Source organism: Bos javanicus, chromosome 22 (genome assembly GCF_032452875.1).
Source record: "Bos javanicus breed banteng chromosome 22, ARS-OSU_banteng_1.0, whole genome shotgun sequence".
Classification (NCBI taxonomy): domain Eukaryota; kingdom Metazoa; phylum Chordata; class Mammalia; order Artiodactyla; family Bovidae; genus Bos; species Bos javanicus.
In genome coordinates, this window is record NC_083889.1 from 60,719,080 (window position 1) to 60,740,869 (window position 21,790).

A 21,790-nucleotide genomic window follows, 5' to 3' on the forward strand; every position below is an offset into this window, starting at 1 on the left:
CCTCCTTTTATACATTCGTCTCCTCCCCTGAACCTGCCCTGTGTAACCTGGGCTAGCCAGGAGGGCCGTGTGTTTCACCTGAGGTCCTCACTCGGGTCCGCTCATCTTCCTTGGTTCTGTGTTCGTGGGCTCTTCCCTCTTTGTCGTTTGGCCACTGCCATTCTGGACTCCTTTTCCCCATTCTAACCACCTAACAGGTCAGGACCACGCAGAGGCACCGCCATGTGCCAGGTGCTGCCTGGACGTTCGGGCCGCAGCAGCAAGCACACAGGGAAAGACTTTGGGCCTTGGAAGCCTGCTTTCTGCTGCGGAAGATGTCACAGACAGTGGGAAGGCTCAGGCAGGAAGCGGGAGGCGGGTCAGGAGGGAGACAGGCAGGCGAGATGAGAGGAGGGGGCAGGGTGTGCCGGGGGCAGCTGCAGGCGTGGGGGCAGGCCCGGGAGAGCCGTGTGGCCTTCACACGTCTAGAGCTGTCTGGGCCTCGGTTTCCTCATCTGTGAAACAGAGGAGGACACGCCGGCTCCCCGAGGAGCCTCGTGGCCTCTGGATGCATCTCCATGAATGGCTGCCTTGGGCGCAGACAAGCCCGCTGGGCTGACTGTAGGATGCTATGGTCCTGTTTGTTCCCCCCCAGGAGGTGTTTGTCACTCCCAGGCTGTGGTTTACAGGTAAATTTGAGACTCTTGCCTTTAAAAGTAATTTCTAATTCCCAGGAAGCCTTCAGGGGTTCGGTGTTTTATCTTAAAACACAAAACAAAGGCTGGTGCGCATATCTGCTGACTTTCATTTCGTGTTCATTGGTGCGTCGGGGGGGTGTTTTCCAATGCATGAAGCCCCTTCCTTCCTGGCTCCCTGAGTTTTCTTCCAAGCTGCTCTCCCCAGGCCCACCCAGCGGCCCCCCTGCCCTGCTCCCCCTTGGATCCCCGCTGCCTGGAGGCCCCTCCCCCTCCAGGAGGCCGCCTGTGCCCTCTCCCTTCCGCCTCTGCCCAGGGACACCTGCCCCTCGCCATTGCTGTTGTTTAGTCACTAAGTTTTGTCTGACTCTTTGTGACCCTGTGGACTGTAGCCGCCAGGTTCCTCTGTCCATGAGAGTCTCCAGGCAATGATACTGGAGTGGGTTGGCGTTTCCTCCTGCAGGGGGTCTTCCCAAACTAGGGATTGGACCTGTGTCTCTGGCTTGCTGGGTGAATTCTTTAACTTCTGAGCCACCAGGGAAGCCCTCCCCTGGCTGAGCACTGTTCAGAGAGCCCCCCGCACCCTGCTGCCCTCCCAGCCCCCTCAGGCTAGCTGAGCCCCACTCCCTGTCTCCTGGCCTGTGCCCACTGGGCTGTAGGCAGTGTCTGTCTCTCCCCAGAAGGTTAGCTCTTTGAGGGGAGCTACCTTTGCTTCTTTTGCTCCTAGCTGCACTCCCAGCATGCCTAGTGCTGGTAAACACTCAGTAGTGACTCTTTGTTGAGAGATGGAAGGAGTCATCTCGCCCTGCGCACCTGCCCAGGCTGGGGTCCACCCCCGAAGGACAGTCCGAGGCCCCGTGGCTGGTTCCAGCTCCAGCACTGGCTCAGACCTGGGGCCGGGGTGGGAGAGGACTGGCTGGAACAGAACTTCCTGCACCCCCAAGCCGGCTCCCCACACCCTCCCCGGGGGTCCTCCCCTTCTTGCCGGCTGCATCTGCGGTCCTCCCTAAGCTGTGATGAGCCCCGCGGGGCCCCTGACCCCGAGTCTCGTCTTCTGAGGTCTGAGTGGTGGTCCTCCAGCTCGGCTGGGTGACAGCCGTCTGAGCTCTGGGACCACCTGCACTCGGGAGGAAAGAGGCTGCCTTCGCCAGCAGCTCCCGGGGCGCCAGACCAGGGGCGGGCAGAGGGACGGCTGCAGCACAGACAGCGACCAGCACAGGCCTCACGGGGCTTTGCCCTCTGTTTTCCCATCACCTCCGGGTCGCCAGCAAATCTAGCCTATCTCGCCCAGAGAAGCAGACACCCCACTGGTCCCCCATCTTTTGGGAAGGCTCAAGCGTGCTACCATAAACAGCAATGGGCACCGGGTGCTGGGAACCTGTGAGATGCTCACCTTCTTTTCAGTTCAGCTCAGTTCAGTCTCTCAGTTACATCCAACTCTTTGCAACCCCATGACTGCAGCACGCCAGGCCTCCCTGTCCATTGCCAACTCCCGGAGTTTACTCAAACTCATGTCCATTGAGTCGGTGATGCCATCCAACCATCTCATCCTCTGTCGTCCCCTTCTCCTGCCTTCAATCTTTCCCAGCATCAGGGACTTTTCCAATGAGTCAATTCTTCACATCAGGTGGCCAAAGTATTAGAATTTCAGCTTCAGCATCAGTCCTCCCAAAGAATACCCAGGACTGATCTCCTTTAAAATGGACTGGTTGGATCTCTTTGCAGTCCAAGGGACTCTCAAGAGTCTTCTCCAACACCACAGTTCAAAAGTATCAATTCTTCAGCCCTCAACCTTCTTTATGGTCCAACTCTCACATCCATACATGACTACTGGGAAAACAATAGCTTTGACTACACGAATCTTTGTTGGCAAAGTAATGTCTCTTCTTTTTAATATGCTGTCTAAGTTGGTCAAAACTTTTCTTCCAAAGAGTAAGCGTCTTAATTTCATGGGTGCAGTCACCATCTGCAGTGATTTTAGAGCTCAAAAAAATAAAATCTGTCACTGTTTCCATTGTTTCCCCATCTATTTGCCAGGAAGTGATGGGACCAGCTGCCATAATCTTAGTTTTCTGAATGTTGAGTTTTAGGCCAACTTTTCGCTCTCCTCTTTCACTTTCATCAAGAGGCTTTTTAGTTCTTCTTCACTTTCTGCCATAAGGGTGGTGTCACCTGCATATCTGAGGTTATTGATATTTCTCCTGGCAATCTTGATTCCAGCTTGTGCTTCATCCAGTCCAGCATTTCTCATAATGTACTCTGCATATAAGCTAAATAAGCAGGGTGACAATATACAGCCTTGACATACCCCTTTCCTGATTTGGAACCAGTCTGTTGTTCCATGTCCAGTTCTAACTGTTGCTTCTTGACCTGTATATAGATTTCTCAAGAGGCAGGTCAGGTGGTCTGGTATTCCCATCTCTTTAAGAATTTTCCAGAGTTTGTTGTGGTCCACACAGTCAAAGCCTATGGTATAGTCAATAAAGCAGAAGTAGATGTTTTTCTGGAACTCTCTTGCTTTTTCCACAATCCAATGAATGTTGGCAATTTGATCTCTGGTTCCTTTGCCTTTTCTAAATCCAGCTTGAACATTTGAATTTCACAGCTCACCTTCTTTCACATTACTTTAAAAGTTATATACAGCTTCCCTGGTGGCTCAGAGGTAAAGAATCTTCCTTCCAATGGAGGGAACACAGGCTCGATGCCTGATCCAGGAAGACCCCGCATGCCACGGGGCAACTAGACTCACGCACCCCTACTGAGCCCGTGTTCTAGAGCCTGTGCTGCACAGCGAGAGAAGCCAGTGCAGTGAGAAGCCCGTGCACCCCAACGAGAGAGTAGCCCCTGCTCCCCGGAGCTAGAGCAAGGCCGTGTGCAGCGACGAAGACCTAGCACAGCAGTAAATAAATATATAAATAATTTTTTTAAAGAAGCTCAAACTCCAATACTTTGGCCACCTGATGCGAAGAACTGACTCATTTGAAATGACCTGGATGCTGGGAAAGATTGAAGGCAAGAGAAGGGGATGACAGAGGATGAGCTGGTTGGATGGCATCACTGACTCGATGGACATGAATTTGAGGAAGCTCCAGGAGTTGGTGATGGACAAGGAGGCCTGGCGTGCTGCAGTCCATGGGGCCGCAGAGAGTCGGACACGACTGAGCGACTGAACTGAGCTGCACATTTACGTGAAGTGCTGGCTGGACCCCCGTCTCCGTAGGAGCAGGGCTCACTGCTGTGTCCTCGGCTCTGCTCTGCTGGTAGCTGGCGTGAGGAGGGCCGTTCTGTCACACAAGCTGCATCGCAAATCCCAGTTGCCGGGATGATCAAATTGTCAAATCTTCCGTTTGAGCAGGCGCGGAGGGGGCACTCTACTTCTGCAGCCCTTGGAATCTGCTGGTGACTTGCAGCCTGGAGCCTGAAATTATCCCAAATTTGGTGACTCACGCCTGGGACGGGTGTTGCCTCCAGGCTGAGGCCTCAGCTGGGGTTACCAGCCAGGACACCCACGTGTAGCCTCCCCACGTGGCCAGGGCTTCCTCAGAACGAGGAAGCTGGTTCCAGGGCAGAGAGTCCAGGAGAGAGAGCCAGGAGGAAGCCCTCTCTCTGTTGTGACTTATTCTGGAGACTCACTCCACCTGACTCCCACACCTGCTGTTTGTCAGGGCGTCCCGAACACCTGCCAAGGTCCGAGGGATGTCCTGGTGGAGAGCAGCGGGGTTCTGGAAGACCATTCAGGACTGGACGTGCTATTCTGGCTATTTCTGGAAAATACTATCTGTCATAAGGGGCTGCAAATGCCTTTAATGTCCCAGGAGAAAAATTACTCCTACCTAGAATTCTGTACCCTGCCAACCTATCAATCATGTGATTGAAAGTGCAAGCTCTCAAAAGTTCACTCCCGTGACGGTCTCAGAAAGCCTCTAAAAGAACACTCCACCAAAACAAGGGAGGAGAGCAAGGGTGTAGAAGACACTGTCCTGCAGGGAGAAGGAAGGCAAGTCCTAAGGAGACGACTAACCAGGAGGCCAAGAGATCAATCAGGCGACCTAAGAGCAGGAGGGCGTGGTATCCCAGGGGCATCTGTGCAGGAAAACACGCACTCCGAAGGCGCCGACGCAGCACCCTGTGTGCCTGTCACTAGGAAGTGATATTTAGAACCACTGTAGTGATGAGTGATCACGACACAGAACGAAACAGATGACAAGGAGACTGATTGAATAAAGCAGAGCCGGGACACAGGGTATGCACGGATACTCCACATGCGGCCATGATCAAAGTGCAGATAGAGGAATTACAGACCTCAGTGTTTGGCAGTAATCCATTAGCCAAACAGGGGAAGAGTGAAGCTGAGCCTCTGACATACTACAGACACACACGAATAGTTTCCAGGAGGATTAAAGACAAAAACGTGGAAGGCATGTCTATAAAGTCTTTAGAAAATGGCATATTTGTCACACACATAACTGACCAGGGATGGTCGTGTGGTGTTTTAATTGCTAAGTCGTGTCCGACTCTTTGGGACCCCATGGACTGCAGCCCCCCAGGCTTCTCTGTTCATGGGATTTTCTAGGCAAGAATACTGGAGTGGGTTGCCATGCCCTCCTCCAGGGGATCTTCCCCACCCAGAGACAGAACCCACACCTCCTGCATTGGCAGATGGATTCTTCACCACTGAGCCACTAGGGAAGCCCTAGGCTTGATTGCTGTTGGTTTCAGAAGTGCTCACACAGTAAAGCGTCTGCCCACAATGTGGGAGACCTGGGTTCGATCCCTGGGTCAGAAAGAGCCTCTGGAGAAGGAAATGGCAACCTACTCCAGTACTCTTGCTTGGAAAATCTCATGGACAGAGGAGCCTGGTAGGCTACAGTCCATGGGGTCGCAAAGAGCTGGACACCACCGAGCAACTTCACTCACTTTTCACTAAAGGGCCCAGCAGAGTTGGGGTAAAAACACCTTGGGTTAGAGTTTGGGGAGGATGGGGTTTAAACTGTGTTTCTGAAACAGGATTCTGAACAAATGAAGATTCCTGTGGAGCCGGGGCTGGGCAGGACTGCAGGTTTCCCGACCAGGTTTAAATCGGGCAGGTTGGAGGGGGAGGGTGTTTGCCTGTGGGCACAGGGGCCGCATAGACTTTGATGTCCACACCCCCCATCCCTCTACCGCCCCCCCCACCCCGCCCCGCGGCGGTCTGCAGCAGTCCAGGAAGGGGCCCTGGGGTCCCCAGCAGGACTCAGTGCCCAGAGGTGGCCGCGGCCTCGTCCGCGGGCGCGCAGAACAGCGATCCGGACTCGGCCGCGGGCTCGCCCGGCCACAGGGTCGCCGTTTGCGCCTGACGTGGGCCCTCCGCTCAGCTGTTTACCGTCCTGCGTCACCGGGAAACGTCCGCCGCGGCCGGGGACAAAAGGTTCTTCCCTGGTGAGTCTCGCCGGACAGAGGGCGTTCGGGGGCGGCGCGCACACCGCCTTCGGGCGCCGCCAGGTGGCCGGTCGGACCGCGCGCAGCCGCCGCTCTGCCCGCCTGCCCCAGCGTCCTCTGATCCCGGGAGCAAATCTGATCCCGGGAGCGATGACAGACCCCCTTTCACGGCGGGAACAACATGCCAACCCTCGCAGGGTCACTCCCGTTCCCTATGCTCCGCAGCGTCCTTGCCCCGCCCCCGCCGCCCCCCCCCCCGCCGCCCCCCCCCGCCCCCCCGCCGCCCCCCCCCGCCGCCCCCCCCCGCCGCCCCCCCCGCCGCCCCCCCCCCCCGCCGCCCCCCCCCCCCCCCCCCCGCCCCAGGGCCCTCCCAGGACCCTGTTTAGACCCTAGGCATCCTCGACCCCGGCCCAGACTCCCACCTTGGGCTCCAACACCTTGCCTGTAACTCTCTGAACACATTCTCCTGCAGCCAAATGTGGATACCAAAAGCCGCCCTGTTTTCTCCCCAGGTGCCAATCAAATTACCTGCCCATCTGCGCTGTCAGGCAAGCAATCCGATGACAGTGAGGGAAAGAGCAGGCTAGTACCAAACACTGCCAGGGCAGGTGAAGGCCCTGGGGTGGGAGGAGCCTGCAGGGCAAGTGGAATGCTTCATACTCCCTTCCAGGGCCTGGTGGCCTCCCTGGCTGGGCCCGCAAGAGCAGTGTGGACCACAGCAGGACTGCAGCCAGGTGGCCCCGTGTGGCAGGCCAGTGAGGCGGAAGCCGTGCACAGGGTCCGAATGGCCCACGAGAGCTCTGGCTCACCGCGAGGCAGACTTTCTCCATGTCCTGCAACCTCTGAACCTGAGGGAAGGAGAAAGGGAAATCCAGATGCAAGTGGCCGGGGAAGGCACCCGTCCAGCCCCAGTGGGAGTTACCGAGAGCACCCTGGGCTTCTGTCGGCAGCACGGCTGCTCCTTCCAACTGCCACTGTCAGCCTCCAGCCTCCCGGGGCAGCCACGGAGGCGTCCCGCGTGGTCCATGTCCATTCTGCAGGAGACGATTGGCACCCGGGGGAGGGGTTCTAAACTTACACTGGCCCAGACGTCAGGCCCCCTGAGGCCAAGAAGCACAGGGAGGGGTCCTGCCTGGCTGAGAACCCACAGGGTCCACCCCCAGCTGTGGACCCCCTAACCTGGCCCTCCCCAGACGCCTGGGCACCCTGTTTCCCCAGGCAGGGGCTGGGGTGGGGTGGGGTGGGGTGAAGGAGGCACAGGGGTGATCATGCTCTGGGCTGTGCAGTCAGACTGTCCGGGTTTGAGTCCCAGTTTTGCCTCTTATGGGCTGTGGTCGCGGGCAAACACTTTCTAGTCTGACTGTCAGCTTCCTTGTGGAGATCACCACCACCCTGCTGGGGTGTCCTGCAGACCTCCAGTCAGGACACCCCTCTGACCACCCTATGACGCAGGTCACCCCTCCGACCACCCTATGACACAGGCCACCCCCACACTGTGACCCAGGACACCACTCCTGCCACGCTATGACACAGGACACCCCTCCAGCCACACTATGACAGAGGACGCCCCCCCGGCCACACTGTGACCCAGGACAGCCCCCCGGCCACGCTATGACAGAGGCAGACTGGCATCCTGAGCTAGGTACTGGGTTCTGTGCTCTCACACAGCATCTCCCCCAGGTGTTATGTCCCACTTTTTAGGTGGAGAAACTGAGACCCAGAGCACTAAAGTAAATTGTCCGACGTCACACAGCCAGAGAGGGTCAGCATGGATCCAGCCCTGCCTGATGCCACAGCCTGTCCCCTTGGTCACCAAGGTCTCCTGTCTCTGAGCAGTGGGTGGGGGTCAGGCTCTCATCTGCAAAACAGAAGCCCCGGGAGTTTCCAGGAGAGGAAGCTGAATATAGGAAATTTGTTACACATGTGACGGAAGTAACTAGATGTCGAAATGGGGATGAATGGTGGGGCCATGGGAAATTAGCCAGGGCTCCTGGCCAGGCTGGAACCATGCAGGCCTGCCCAGGAGGCCACAGCCGAGGAGCCCTTGAAGGCAGAGGGAGGGGACAGATGCTCTGGCTCCAGCATGTCCCCGCCCTCCAGCCTCTCCCCCGCCAGACCCCTCGGGTGTCCAGAGGAGCCAGGGCTAGGCAGTGTTGGCGGAAGGACCTGGAGGATGTGGGCCGTGACGGGACAGAGCAGCAGGATACCCTGTTCCAGGGACGTCTCCCAAGGGTCAGCCCTGAACTGAGTCTTGAGAAATGTAGTGGAACCAAGCAGGACCCTCTGGGGCCTTCCTGGGACAGACCTACCCACTCATGTCATCCACCTGCCTCTTGTTTGTAGAAAAACATTAGCCAAAGAATAAATGTGATCAGAGAAATGAGAAAACACAGAAAGGAAAACAGTCAAGTAAGACAAAATATAAGAGGTTAGTCATTAAACTAAGCACAGCACAAAGTCAGGGGCCTTTAGATCTTCCTCAAGGACTGTAGATAATATTTTGAGCCCCACCCTTTGAGCTGTTTTGCAGACACCGAAACCCCTGCCCGATGGGAGAACTTAACTGTGTGCTGCCCACAAGATGTGGACCCCAGACCGGATGGAACCAGAAGGTTGGTGATGCTGACCCTGGTTACCTCACAATTGGAAGAATGTCCATGTGCTGATCATGGCCCCCACAACCCTCTGCCTTGGCATAGCCCCCTCCTACGTGATCTCCAAGCAAAACCCAGGGAGTGAGTTGAGTCTTTTGGACTTAAGTCCACCTTCTCCCCAAGACTGCCAGTTTCCCCAATAAAACCATCTTTCCTGTTACCTAACACTTGTCTCTCAGTATTGATTTCTTGATCGACCTGCAGCTGAACCTGAGTTTGCTAACAGTAGGAGTTTGACATCAGAATAAAGATCATTCCAAAAACGGGGTGAATAGAAGCCCAGGCACAGAGTCGGTTTTGTAGGAGTGACCTTAGACCTGCTGCCGTGGAGACATACCAGCTCCTGTCCTCCTGCTGCACCACCTGTGCCTCTGACAACCACCCCCCACGCCAAGCTGGGGACCCCTTCTTAGGAGCCCCCACTTCCTTCCTGCCTCTCTCGCAGTCAGGGTGGAGGCGGGACCCTCAGGGGCCTGCCTATCAGACATAAAGGCAGGCAGGCGATCCAGGTTCTGCAGGTCAGAAACACACATCAGGACCCCTCATGGCCAGGGTCACACCTGCTGCCCGCTTTGGGCTCACTCCTGACACCACCATCTGGGGGTGGCTGGCTCCCACCCCCTGCAGACTCAGGGAGCCCCCCTGCTCTTTTCGTTTTTAATTGGCTACAGTTGATTTCTGTATCTATTCTCAAGAACTCTGACTGTCACACCTTCTTTCAGGGGGAACTCAGCTCACATGTTGTTAACAAGGGGTTGGCTTTTCTCCTTTTGAGATGGATATTTTCCAGACTCCTAAAGTCTAGTTAGAACTCATGGTGCTTGAGATGAGCCCTCTCAGAACAGTGTGCTTCCCTACTCAGCCACTGGTTCACACAGTTCAAACTGTAGTGTGGACCCCAGGGAGGCAGGGCTACAGACTCAGGCCGGCAGCTGGATCATTGGGACTGTAAGTCTCCCCCGACTTTGGGCAGACCCAGAACAGACCAAAGAACTGCTCCCGCCTCAGGCAGAGCCGGGAGTTGCTGGGACTCAATGGCTCCGAAGTACTGGCCTGCGGATTGTCCAGAGGTCCCCAGTGGCCCCTAAATGCCTTATATGTGTTAGTCACTCAGTCGAGTCCGATTCTTTGCGGCCCCATGGACTGTAGCTTGCCAGACACCCCTGTCTATGGGATTCTCTAGGCAAGAATAATGGAATGGGTAGCCACTTCCTTCTCCAGCAGATCTCCCCAACGCAGGGATAGAACCCAGGTCTACCTGCATTGCAGGTGGATTCTGTCTGAGCTACCCTTGTCAATCTATAAATCCCTGAGATGAGATGTGTGGGCAGAACTGATGGCCATGGTCAAATCTCACGGAGGGGCCTCCTGCTGTTTGGGGGATATGGGACCTCGCGGGGTGGGGGTGGGGGTGGGGGGTGAGTCTCGGCGATCGAGCGCGGACCCCTCCCTGTTACTGACAGGTGTGCCACCCTGCCTTCATCATGCGTCACATGCAGCCTGTGGAGCGGCGGATCTCCACTCGAGTCAGCACTGAAGTCACCTTCGCCAGGCGGGCTTGTCGGAGCCCAGATCGCCGGGGCCGCAGCCCGGGTCCTGCAGAACGTTGGCTTCTGTAACTAGTTCCCAGCACGTGGGATGCTGCGGCCCGGGACCACAGTTGTCAGAGCCGCCCCTCCTGACTGTAAGGTTCACTCGGCAGGAAGAGGCAGGTAGGTGGTGCAGGTGAAAAAAATCAGTCAGGAGAATGACGGAAACAGCAAGATGGGCGCAGACTGGGAAGGAAGCCCGCGCATGCTGGGCGGGGCGAGTCCTCTTACAGCGCAACCCCTCTGCAGCGCCGGCGCAGCGGGGAGGCCGGAGCTTTTGTGACGTCACAGCCCCGCCCTCCTGGAGAATGGTTGCCATGGCGACGTAAACCGGAGGCCTGGGCTCGCGAAGCCCCGGGGCAGCAGCTCAGAGGCTTCGGAGGGAGCGCCGGCGAGCGGAGCGGGTGGGTGCGCTAGGGACCTGAGCGGGAGCCACGGGCGGGGTCGGGGCGGACACCTCGCGCGCCCCTCCAAGCCCCTGTCGCAAGGCTCCCTGTTCCTTACTCATCGCATAGCCAGCCGTCTAGCAACCCCTCTTCCCTTCAGGCCCATGCACCCTCTCCACACGCCCAGACGGGCCAGACGTGGGTGTGGGGAGGTCCGGCCCTACTACAAGCCTAGTACCCCCCGATTCCTTTCGTGAGGCTGCAGCAGGCATGCGGCTGGAAGGGTACAAGCTTTGGAGGCAAGGAATCCTGGGCGGGATCCCAGCCTCGGCCTTTCCTGGCTGTGACTTTGGACCGTTTGCTACTGTTTCCTCCTCTGCAAAATGCAGACTAGCTCCGCAAATAGTGAGAAAAAGCGCCGCGGTGGGGCCGAACGCTTGATGAGCCACCAGTCAGTGCCTTCTCTGGTTCTCAGGGAGCTTACCTTCTAGGGGAACTAGGTAATCGACCGTTGTTAGAGGGATACACCAGCTATTGGCAACTGGTCAAAGGGAAGAGGATGGGGTGGTGGGAAGATGCTTCTGGGGAGGGGCGGGCCTGAGTGCTGGTCGAGGGTGGGAGGGGCCAAGGCTCGGGCTGACCGTGGGTGGGCGGCTCTGCGAGCAGGACTAGCCCTGGGCGGCTGGAACCACGCGGGGGAGAGGAGGGAGGCGCGGCGGGTCGGAGCTGCAAGTGTCGTCCTCGTGGTGAGCCTTGGGCAGGCGCCCGCTGTTCTCAGCAGCCGTCGGCGGAGGGCGGGCTGCGGGCTGGACCCACCGGCTCAAACGCTGTCTCTCCCCAGGTTGGGAGTCTCCTCTAGCCGATGTCAGGTTTCTCGGTGCACGCTTCCTCCTCGGCGCCGATGTCCGAGAACCTGCCTCCTATGGTCTCCAAGAGCGTAACTTTCAACAGTAAGTGCTGGGCTGGGGAGGGCTTGCGCAGCGTCAGAGGCAGCCTTGGGGGGCCTGGGACGGTGGGTTCAAGGTGGAATCAAGGCGACAGAGATTCTAAGCCAGGCCACGGACCAGAAATCACAGGCTTTGCCGAGTTCCCTAGAAACTCCATGCTGTAATCCCTAGGGCTGCTGTAGCCAAGCCCCACCCCAGCCTGGGGCTTAACCCTCAGAGTTTATTGTTTTACAGCTCCCCGGACCAGGAGTCCCGGGCAGGGATGCTTCCATTCTGAGGCAGGAGGGGACCCTGTGCCCTGTGCCCTCCCAGCTTCTGGTGGTTTGCTTGCGCCCTCTGGTGGTGTTTGGCTGGTAGGAGCATCACCTTGGTATCTGGCCTCATCTTCACTCCATCCTCACGTTCTGCGTCTGTGTTCCTTTATTCCCCTTCTTATTAAGGCTGTGCTCACGCCCAGCGTGACCTCACCGGAGGTACATCTGCAGCTACTCTTTTCAAACAGGGTCGCATGCTATGGTGCTGGGCGTTGGGACTTCAGATCTTCAAAAGCATTCATTTGAGGGGGGAACACAGTTCACCCCAAGACAGGCCTCGAGGAGGGTGCCGCAGTGGAGGTGGGGCTCGCTCAGCCTTCCTGCAGCCTCAGCTGCTGGCCAGCCCCTCGCACTGGAGGCCCGCACCTCCTCCCCGGGGCTCCCGCTGAGTGGCCCCGGGCATGGCCGCGGGGCTGAGGGGCAGAACTGGCCACACACCCTCTGCTTCTGTTTACTGCTCCTGAGCTTCAATTCCAAAGGGTGTTGAGAGCCCCCGTGTGAAACTCCACCTGCTTGGAGGCTCCGCTGTGTTCTCTCTCCCTCCAAGCCTGATGCCTGCTGTGCTCACACCCTGCACACGTCCACACAAATGCACGCACGGCCTGTCCTTTTCTCATACCAATGGCCACACAACAGAAACGCTCCCTGTGCCTTCTTCCCCGTTAACCCAGATGCTGTGCAGACTGCTCCTTATCAAACCTCGAGCTCCCGTAAACCTTTAGTGCTTCCAGCAAAGGCGCTTCCCCGTGTGCAGGTACCAGTCTCTGCTGGTGGCTGCGGTCCATGGCTGCCCCTGTTACACTGTGTGCTTTACCCCCTCCCTTTTTCTCATCCGCTCTGCTCCGGAGTAAACTGAGAAATGAAGAAAGGTTGAACTGGGGTTACCAGAAAAAAGATAGCTTTGAAATGTTTACAGATAACAAAATAACTCTAAATGCGCTCACACAAAACAATGCAACATAAGGGTGCTGTTGACTGAAAAAATATTCGCAACCTACAAGTTCAGAATTAGGTTTCAGTCCCTGGGGATATTTGGGCTTCCTGGGTGGTGCTAGTGGTAAAGAACCGCCTGCTGATGCAGGAGACTCAAGAGACGCAGGTTCAATCCCTGAGTTCGGAAGATCCCCTGGAGTAGGAAATGGCAGCTCACTCCAGTATTCTTGCCTGGGGAGTTTCGTGGACAGAGGAGCCTGGCAGGCTACAATCCATGAGGATGCAAAGAGTCAGACATGACTGAGCACACACAAAGGTTGAGTTATGTTTTATTCAGTGAGAATCTGTAGGACTTCAAGCCTGGAGAAACACTGAGAGAACTGCTACGAGGAGGGGAGGGGAGGAGGCGGGTTATATGGAAGTTTTGCAACCAAGAGCAGGTAGTCTGAACATCAAAGATTATTGTTAATGAAAGAAAACCAGATAGCCTGGGTTAAGGAAGTTAGCGCTTTTCCACGTGTGGGGAGATGCGAGAGTCTGGGCTCGCTGAAATCGTTCCTCTCCTGTGCCTGTCAGCTCCCTGGGGCCCGTGTCCCTCCTTTACCCTTGGCACTGGTACCCTGGGATCGCAGGTATTGTTCTCCTTCTTGGGTGCCCTGGAGGGCAGGAGTCACTTTAGACTGTGACTTCCTTGTTTATTGATGTGGCGGAAAATACTCCATTCTCAGAGGGGAGGGTGCTCTCGGCCATGAGCTGGGGATGAGGTGAGGTGCTAGGGGAGGAGACAGAGGCCAGTGCGCACCAGCGTGTAGGGCCCTGGGGGCAGGGGGAGGACCGCTTGGCTGTGCTGGGATGATGGAGACAGCCCAGGTATACGAGCGTGTGACTGGGGCACCACTCCTCCCACCTTGAGCGGGGGTGGGGGTGGGGGAAATGGCCACAGCTCCATCGAGACATGGCTAGTCTGTGCCCTGGCGTAGAGGGCAGAGGACCTCGGTGGGGAGCTTGGCCTGGAAGAGGGGCTGGCCACACCAGAATGGAACCCAGGCTCCCCAGGCAGGGCTGGTGGGGGCAGGGCTGCAGGACCCCTGCTTCTGGGAGACACGGCCTGTGGCTGGTCCTCCTGTCTCTGGGGGCTCCTGGCATGCAGGCCAGAACCCGCCTGAGCCTCTTGGTTCGAGGGGTGGATTAGGGGGGAGTGATCACTGAGTGGATGGTGGTATCTCCTGAAGGTGAGACTGGGCGGGGCAAGGGGTCATTCCTGGTGAAGGAAGCTCACTGCTAGGGTCTAACCTGAGCAGGCTGGTGGGGGGGGACGTGCTCCCCCATGTCTGCACCTCCCGAGCTGGGGACGCCCCCTCCCCGCGTATAGGCGTCCCTTCCCCCGTCCGCTGCTGACTGTGGGGGTGGGGCTGGATGCAGTCCTTTAATTTGGTGATTTAGGGAACGTGGTTTTAAGCGCCCCAGTCTTAGTCTGGGGAGCTGCAGAATCGGGCTGTCTGAAGCCCCGGGCTGGGCTGCGTGTGGGCGCCCCGGCTCTGTGCCTGGCATTGTGCTGCAGTACAGAGGTCAGGGGCACAGAGGCAGGCCCACTCTCAGAGGGCTTGGGGCAGAGTGACCTGCCATTCTCCTGTCTGCTCCTCGGACAGACCAGGCAGTCCCTGCACAGAGTGCCCCACTCGGCCCCCCCCCCCCCCCGAGCTTACTCAGTGAGCCACCTCCCCAGCCCACCATCCAGGGCTTTCCTGGGGCGCCCACACCTTCCCCACCCTCCTCCTTCTCCAGCTTTATCTTCTAGTAGCCCTGGCCCCCTCCCCCAGCCAGTAGACTGTCATCTACCTGAAGGCTGGGGGCTCTTTATATGCCTCTAAGGCTGCTGTCTTTTCCAGAACCCGGTATACAGGAAGCTCACAATGAAATTCTGTTAGGCTGCAAGCTTTCCCCAGGGGTTAGGACCTTCTGCCACTGCTTTCCAACGCCATGCTGAGTTTAGCTAGAGCGTTTAGATGGGGATGGAAGCAAGACTCTGCTCACAGATGACGTGATCCTGTATGTGGAGAATCCCTGAGAAAGCTGTGTGCTCATACATGAATGTAGCAGCATAGGAGAATACAAGATCAACATACAAACATGAGTTGTGTTTCCATATTCCAGCCATGAACAGTCCAACTTGGGCATTAAGGGGCAGTTCCATTCATGATGGCATTGAATAGAATAGATATCCAGAAAAGGGGTGATGTCATGGGAGATGACCAAGCAAGAAGACCCGGGAGTCAGTCTCTCCACCAAAATGACTCTCCAGCAGGCGGGCGCTGACAGAACCCCGGACAGGAACTCTCCGGCTTCCAGGAGAGAAGTTAATGCCAAGGTGGGGGGATTCGGGGGATTCTGGCATTTTATAGCGTGGCTCCAGCCTCCAGCCTCCAGCCTCCAGTCCAGCGTCGGTGGGGAGGGTGGCCTGAGTTCAGGAACTCTCCAGCTTCCAGGAGAGAAGTTCATGCCGAGGCAGGGGGGTTCCGGGGGACTCTGGCATTTTGTGGCGTGGCTCCAGCCTCCAGCCTCCAGTCCAGCAGCGGTGGGGAGGGCGGCCTGAGTTGCGTGGCTTGCTGGTGCCAGTGTTGGAAGGAGAAGTCAGTTCTGACTCCACGTTGGAACTGTTTCTTTGACTTGCTTTCTGTCACTTTTGCTACTATATCATACGGAATGGCCTGCCTCGGAGAATCCTGCCCCCTGCCTGGCTGTTAAACAAGTGCCTTTGTCCAGAACTCTGTGCACCTGTGGATGGCAAGGAAGAAACTGACACATCCCCCGGCCCGAGACTTGCCATTCTAGGAGACGTTTGCAAGATTAATGGCCTTTTCATGTTGCTTCCTCATCTCCTGCCATCTCTGATCTATAAAAGAACCTGGCATCCAGACCCCATTGTGTGGTTCATTCACTCAATCGTGTCCGACTCTCTGCAACCCCATGGACTGCAGCACGCCAGGCCTCCCTGTCCATCACCAATTCCCAGAGTTCGCTCAGACTCACGTCCATCGAGTCGGTGATGCCACCCAACCATCTCATCCTCTGTCATTCCCTTCTCCTCCTGCTTCCCAGCATCAGGGTCTTTTCCAGACCCCACAAGATGGTTATTCTGAGGTGCCAGCCTACCGTCTTCTCCATCTGCTGGCTCCTGATTCAAGTTTCTTTCTCGCCTCAGCCCCTCGTCTCTCGGCTTCATTGGCCCTCGTGCGGCGAGCAGAGCTAGTGGCACTTGGAAACACCAGGCTGGACAGCAAGGACCGTCCTCCACGTTGGGCTGAATGATTGCTGAAGGGCCACACGGGCTGGAGCCACTTCCCTGCCACGTCTGTTGGTGGGAATTTAGAAACGGGACCCCTTCTCTTGCTTTGGAGCCAGTGTCTTAAGGAAATTATTTTTACAAATTTTATTTATTGATTTATTTTTGGAGAAACCCAACCCCCGTCGCAGCCCCATCAAGGAGCACAGACCCGCGCCTTTCGCTTGCGGCACCTGGGCCATGGGGGTTTCTGGAGGGCAGGAGTGCCCAGGCTTGGGGCAGGTGGGCGTCGGGCCTGTGCTGTCCGAGCCCACCTCCCGTGTCTCGGTTTCGTCTGTTACCAAGAAGCAGCAGTGTCTCCTGAGTCTTGAAGGGACCGCTCCAGAGCTGACCCAGGGAGGCCCTGGGTGGGGTGAGCTCCTGCTGTCCTGGACAGGCGGGCACGGGGGAGATGCTGGGAAGAACCCAGATGAAGGAAGGGCGTGTGGACAAGCGCCATGGTGGCGAGAAAGGCACCTCGAAGAGGGACACAGAGCCTGCACGGCGGGCTGGGCCTCAGGAGTCAGGGCGTGGGGGCCGTGGGGGCTGGTGAGGACAGGTGCTGAGCGGAGGAGGAGGGCCTGGCTGTGGGTCTGGGGATGCTTGAGGCACGGATTTTGCTGAGCTCCAGGCTCCTGTAGGGCCTCTGGGGGATGTGTGGTGAGTTGTGGAGCGTTGGGGGAATTCAGTGCTGAGTGGGATCATCTCCACAGACCAAGTGACCAGCGGGTAACAGCAGCCACCCACCTGCTCTCTCCCTTTGTTGCCTGCCTGCCTCAGGAGGCGCCGTGGTGTCAGCTGACAGGGGAATGGCAGGGACAGGGTCTCCGCGTCTTCCACTGCAGCCCCCGGAGGCCTGAGGAGGCTCCTAGCAGAAGGGTTGGCTGGGCGGGCGTCAGAGGCGCAGAGCCTGTGGCCTCTGTGAAAAGCCGTCCTGCTCTGTCCTTAGGAGCAAAGGGGAGGGGTGCCCAACGGGAGTCACAAGATGCCGTCATGGGTCAGGCACGTGTGCTGGAACTTTTGTGGCCCTTTTTTTGCTCAGTCCTCAAAACTTCCTGGCAAAGTCAGTGTAATCATCTCAGGTGTGGGAGCTAAGGGTCACCTGGCAGCTGAGGCCCTAGGGCTGGGCCATGCCGCGTGCACAGCTGCCCCACGCTGCTGCCTCTTTTGCTGTGGCTGTCACCGGTGTGTCTCCCCAGAGCATGGCCCAGAACCCACGGACAATAGTGCTTCAGGCTCCGAAGAAAAGAAGAAGCACGCGAAAAACGGCAAAGGTAATTCTGGGCCTGGGGGTGCACACCCATCGGGGGGGGTGAACTCTCACCCTCAGGGACCTGGGGGTGCACGCCCATCAGCGGGGGGCGAACTCTCACCCTCAGGGACCTGGGGGTGCCCGCCCATCGCGGGGGGGCGCGAACTCTCACCCTCAGGGACCTGGGGGTGCACGCCCATCGCGGGGGGCGAACTCTCACCCTCAGGGACCTGGGGGTGCACGCCCATCAGCGGGAGGCGAACTCTCACCCTCAGGCCCCAGATGGCCTCAGACGTAGCTTCTGGTGGGAAGGACAGTGAGAAAAGCTTCTGTTTTCATTAGAAACTAGATTACTGAGACCTGAAGTAACAGGAACTAAGCAACGAAGTAGGATTGAGTTTTCCTCCGGTAATGAGAAGTGTGGAGGCAGGCCAGGGCTCTGTGGAGCTCTACCAAAAGCAGTCCTGCAAAATCTTCCAGGCAACAGGTTCTAAGTCTTTTTGCTCGACCTTCTTTACTTTCAGGTCTTTCAACCACAAGGTTGTTGCCTGGTCATAAAATGGCTGTGGTAGCTCCAGCCATCACATCTGCTTCCAGACAAGGAGAAGGAGGAAACAGAAGGGCTAACTCAGCCGTCCTTGGGAAAAGATCTTCCTCAGAAGCCCCACCCAACAGTTTCTTACCACACTCCATTTGTTATGGGGCCATCAGTATCTGCAAGGGAGGCTGAGAAATGTAGCTTTTCACTGAGTTGCAAGGTTGCCACCTGTTAGGAGATAGAAAGGGATGCATCTGGCAGCCACACACCTTGTCCTCTGGGCCCTGCTGTGTCCTCCACGCCTTGGCTTCCTGGACTCCCTCTTGGTTCCTAGTCTGTCCCCACCCCCAACCCGGCCCCACAAGCCAGTCTGCTGCTCCTGCAGAGGTGTGCAGCTCTGAGCATGTTCCCTGAGCCTGCCTTCTCTGGCCAAGCTCCCACCCTGGGGCTGGGCTGCCCTGTCCACCCTGCCCACCCCCACTCCCTCTTTCTTTTAGTTATCAAAATCCAAACCTGCCCAGTAGAGACTGAAGGTCAGTGAACTCGTGTGCTCGTCACCAGATAGGAAGCAGATAAGATTTAGCCACGTTTGCTTCACCTATTCTTCTCCTCTTTTTACTTTTTTGTCTTTGCCAGAATATCTTACTGTTTCAAAATTTGTTGGTTTTTTTTTTGAAGTGTAGTTGAGTTACACTGTTGTGCTGTATAGCAAAGTGATTCAGCTATATACATATATACATTCTTTTTTATATTCTTTTCCATTATGGTTTATCCCAGGATATTGACTATCTGTGCTGTACAGTGAAAGTGTTACTCCCCCAGTCACATCTGACTCTTTGCGACCCCGTGGACTGTAGCCCGCCAGGCTCCTCTGTCCCTGGGATTCTCCAGGCAAAAATACTGGAGTGGGTTGCCATTTCCCCTCCAGGGGATCTTCCCGACCCAGGGATGGAGCCTGCGTCTCTTCCATCTCCTGCTGTAAGGCGGGTTCTTTACCACCAGTGCCACCGGGGAAGCCCTTTTTGGGTGCGCTGGATTTTAGCTGGGCACACGAGATCTTTGTCTTCATGGTGGCACGCAGGGTCTCTAGTTGGCAGCATGTGAAGCCGTAGTTGCGGCATGCGGGATCTGGTTCCCTGACTAGGGATCGAACCCGGGCTCCCTCCTTTGGCAGCACAGAGACTTAGCCCCTGGATCACCAGGGAGGTCCCTGTGGCCTATGTGAGATGCCACGTCTGTGTGATATCATCAGGTATTTGTCTTTTTCTTTCTGACTTCACTTAGTGTGATAATCTCTGGTTGCATCCACATTGCTACAGGTTTTGCCAGGATAAACTCCAGACGTCATTTCATTCCTGCAGTGTGCATTTTTCAAATATCAGGATCTTTCTCACATGCCCAGAAGCAGTGAACCAGACCATCATCGGATTTACCCAGTTGTCTCAGGAACGTCTTCCCACAGATTTGTTCTCATCCACAGTCAGTTGAGATCTGAGCGCCTCAGTCTTGTCTAACCGAGCAGTGCAGCCTCCGTGTCCTTTTGCTCCCTGGGCTTCTGGTGGAGAAACGGTGTGCTCATCCGATAGCCTGTCCCTGTGGCGAGCACGTCTGCCCCCTTCCTGGTGGTGTCACTGAGGCTGTTTCTGTGGGTCCTGCATTTCCTCTGGCTCAGCGTTAACCAGGCTTCCTGAGAGAACCTGTGTCTGCCTGTGTGTGCACAGACCCCTTCCCAGTGGGCTCTGTGCTCTCACCTGCCTCCCTGGAAGCCACCTGTGAGCGCTGGGTTCAGCCTGATCCCGCATTGCTGATTCCAGCTGTTCACCCAACAGTCTCTTCCACCCATGATGCTTGCATTGAGCTGAGCATGACATTAAGGGTCAGGGGTCTGCACTGTGGCTTGCAGTCTGTCTTCACTGAGGCACCATTCCTATGCAGTGCGGTGACAGCCTCCAGGTTACAGTTTGATCCATTTTGATAAATGTGTACAACTTTGGGTACAGCCTCCACCCCGTTTGCCATCTAGAACATTTCCCTCCTTTCTCCCGAGGATGGCTGATGGTCTGCTGTCCCCATCAGTTCAGTGCAGTTCAGTCGCTCAGTCATGTCCGACTCTTCACAACCCCATGGACTGCAGCGCACCAGGCCTCCCTGTCCATCACCAACTCCCGGAGTTTACTTAAACTCAGATCCATTGAGTCAATGATGCCATCCAACCATCTCATCCTCTGTCGACCCCTTCTCCTCCCACCTTCAATCTTTCCCAGCATCAGGGTCTTTTCAAATGAGTCAGTTCTTCGGAGCAGGTGTCCAAAGTATTGGAGTTTCAGCTTCAGCATCAGTCCTTCCAATAAATATTCAGGACTAATTTCCTTAAGGATGGACTGGTTGGATCTCCTTACAGTCCAAGGGACTCTCAGGAGTCTTCTCCAACACCACAGTTCAAAAGCATCCATTCTCCCATGCTCAGATTCCTTTATAGTCCAACTCTCATATCCATATGTGACTACTGGAAAAACCATGGCCTGCCTGCCACTGGCCAGCTGCTGGGCACCCTCGGAGCCCCTGAAGCTCCCCTTCTGTCCTTGTTCATCTCCCCACTGGTGACAGGGCCTCGCTGGAGGCAGGAGCTCCCCGCCCTTCAGCACCCCCTAGAGTACGGGTCCTGTCGCCCCTCCTCTTCCTTCCTGCTCTTGTCCTGCCTGGTCACGTGGGGTCCTGTTAGGAGTCTGAGGTCCTGGCGGGTTCAGCAGGGGCTCTGTGACAGCCCCTCCATTTGCACATTTATCGCTGATGCATCTGTGGGGAGAGATGGACTCCACGTCCCCCTCCTCGTCCACCACCTGCTGTTCTGAGGCTGTTTCCCCTGCGCGTACCAGGAGGACTGGAACTGCTGCTGGGATGTTAAACTTCAGAAGTTGTCACGAACATCTACCAGAGCGACTGTACCAGCTCACAGCCCACCACCAGGTTGTGAGGGCTCCGGTCACTTCACGCCACTCCAGCCCTGGGCACCAGCCCTTCCTTTCTGGGTTACCTGGGCCGCTGGGCATGCGTTAGCATCCCATGTTCCCCGTGACCAGCGAGGGGACGAGCTGTGTTTACGGGGCATTGATGATTCTGTGCTATAAGGCACAAGCCTTCCGCCTACTTTTCTACTCGGTTGTCTGTCTCCTTATTTTAATAATTGCTGGGCTTCCCTGGCTGCTCAATGGTAAAGAATCTGCCGCTAATGCAAGAGACGTGAATTCGATTCCTAGGTTAGGAAGGTCTCTTGAAGAAGGAAACAGCTAATCCATTCCCGTATTCTTGTCTGGGAAATCCCATGGACAGAGTCCATGCGGTCGCAAGGAGTCAGACATGACTGAGCACATACAAATTTCCTTTTAATTTGAAGATTTTTTTTTTTAATGATGAACCCTGTTTCTTCTAAATAGAGGGTAGCAGGAGAGCAACCATATTGTTGAGCCATCAGGTTGGCGCCCTCTGTGTTCCATGCTCTCTGACACCTGGTGAGCTGGGCTGGGGGAACATCTCCCTCATGCCTGGGTTGGGGGCAGCAGGACGGGGTCCTTGGCAGCCCCAACCTCCCGAGCAGCCCGGCACTCTGCCCTCGCTGCTCCTGGCGGCTCCTGCAGGGACGGAGCCACTTTGCTGGCCTCCCCGCCCCCTGCAGGCAGGCTGCGCACACTCCAGGGTCAGTCGGTTGCATCACTTACAAAGGGCAGGTGGAACTTCTCTTCCTTATGGCCCCAGGGTTCCTGAG

At 56.6% G+C, this 21,790-nt stretch overlaps 1 protein-coding gene across 6 annotated transcripts in view; it reads left to right on the forward strand.

The window, feature by feature from the left end:
- The first annotated feature begins 10,620 nt into the window (after window positions 1-10,620).
- CFAP100 (cilia and flagella associated protein 100) overlaps window positions 10,621-21,790 on the forward strand; it is a 34,548-nt gene continuing 23,378 nt past the window's right edge. Inside the window, exons 1-4 of one of the 6 annotated variants that reach the window (XM_061397348.1) lie at window positions 10,621-10,739; window positions 11,111-11,221; window positions 11,563-11,671; window positions 17,437-17,511. In XM_061397348.1, coding sequence (XP_061253332.1) covers window positions 11,584-11,671; window positions 17,437-17,511 — 163 coding nt within the window. In that variant the 5' untranslated portion in view covers window positions 10,621-10,739; window positions 11,111-11,221; window positions 11,563-11,583. The remainder of the gene's footprint in view (window positions 10,740-11,110; window positions 11,222-11,562; window positions 11,672-17,436; window positions 17,512-21,790) is intronic. The other 5 variants (XM_061397347.1, XM_061397350.1, XM_061397345.1 and 2 more) reach the window with 5 other exon arrangements.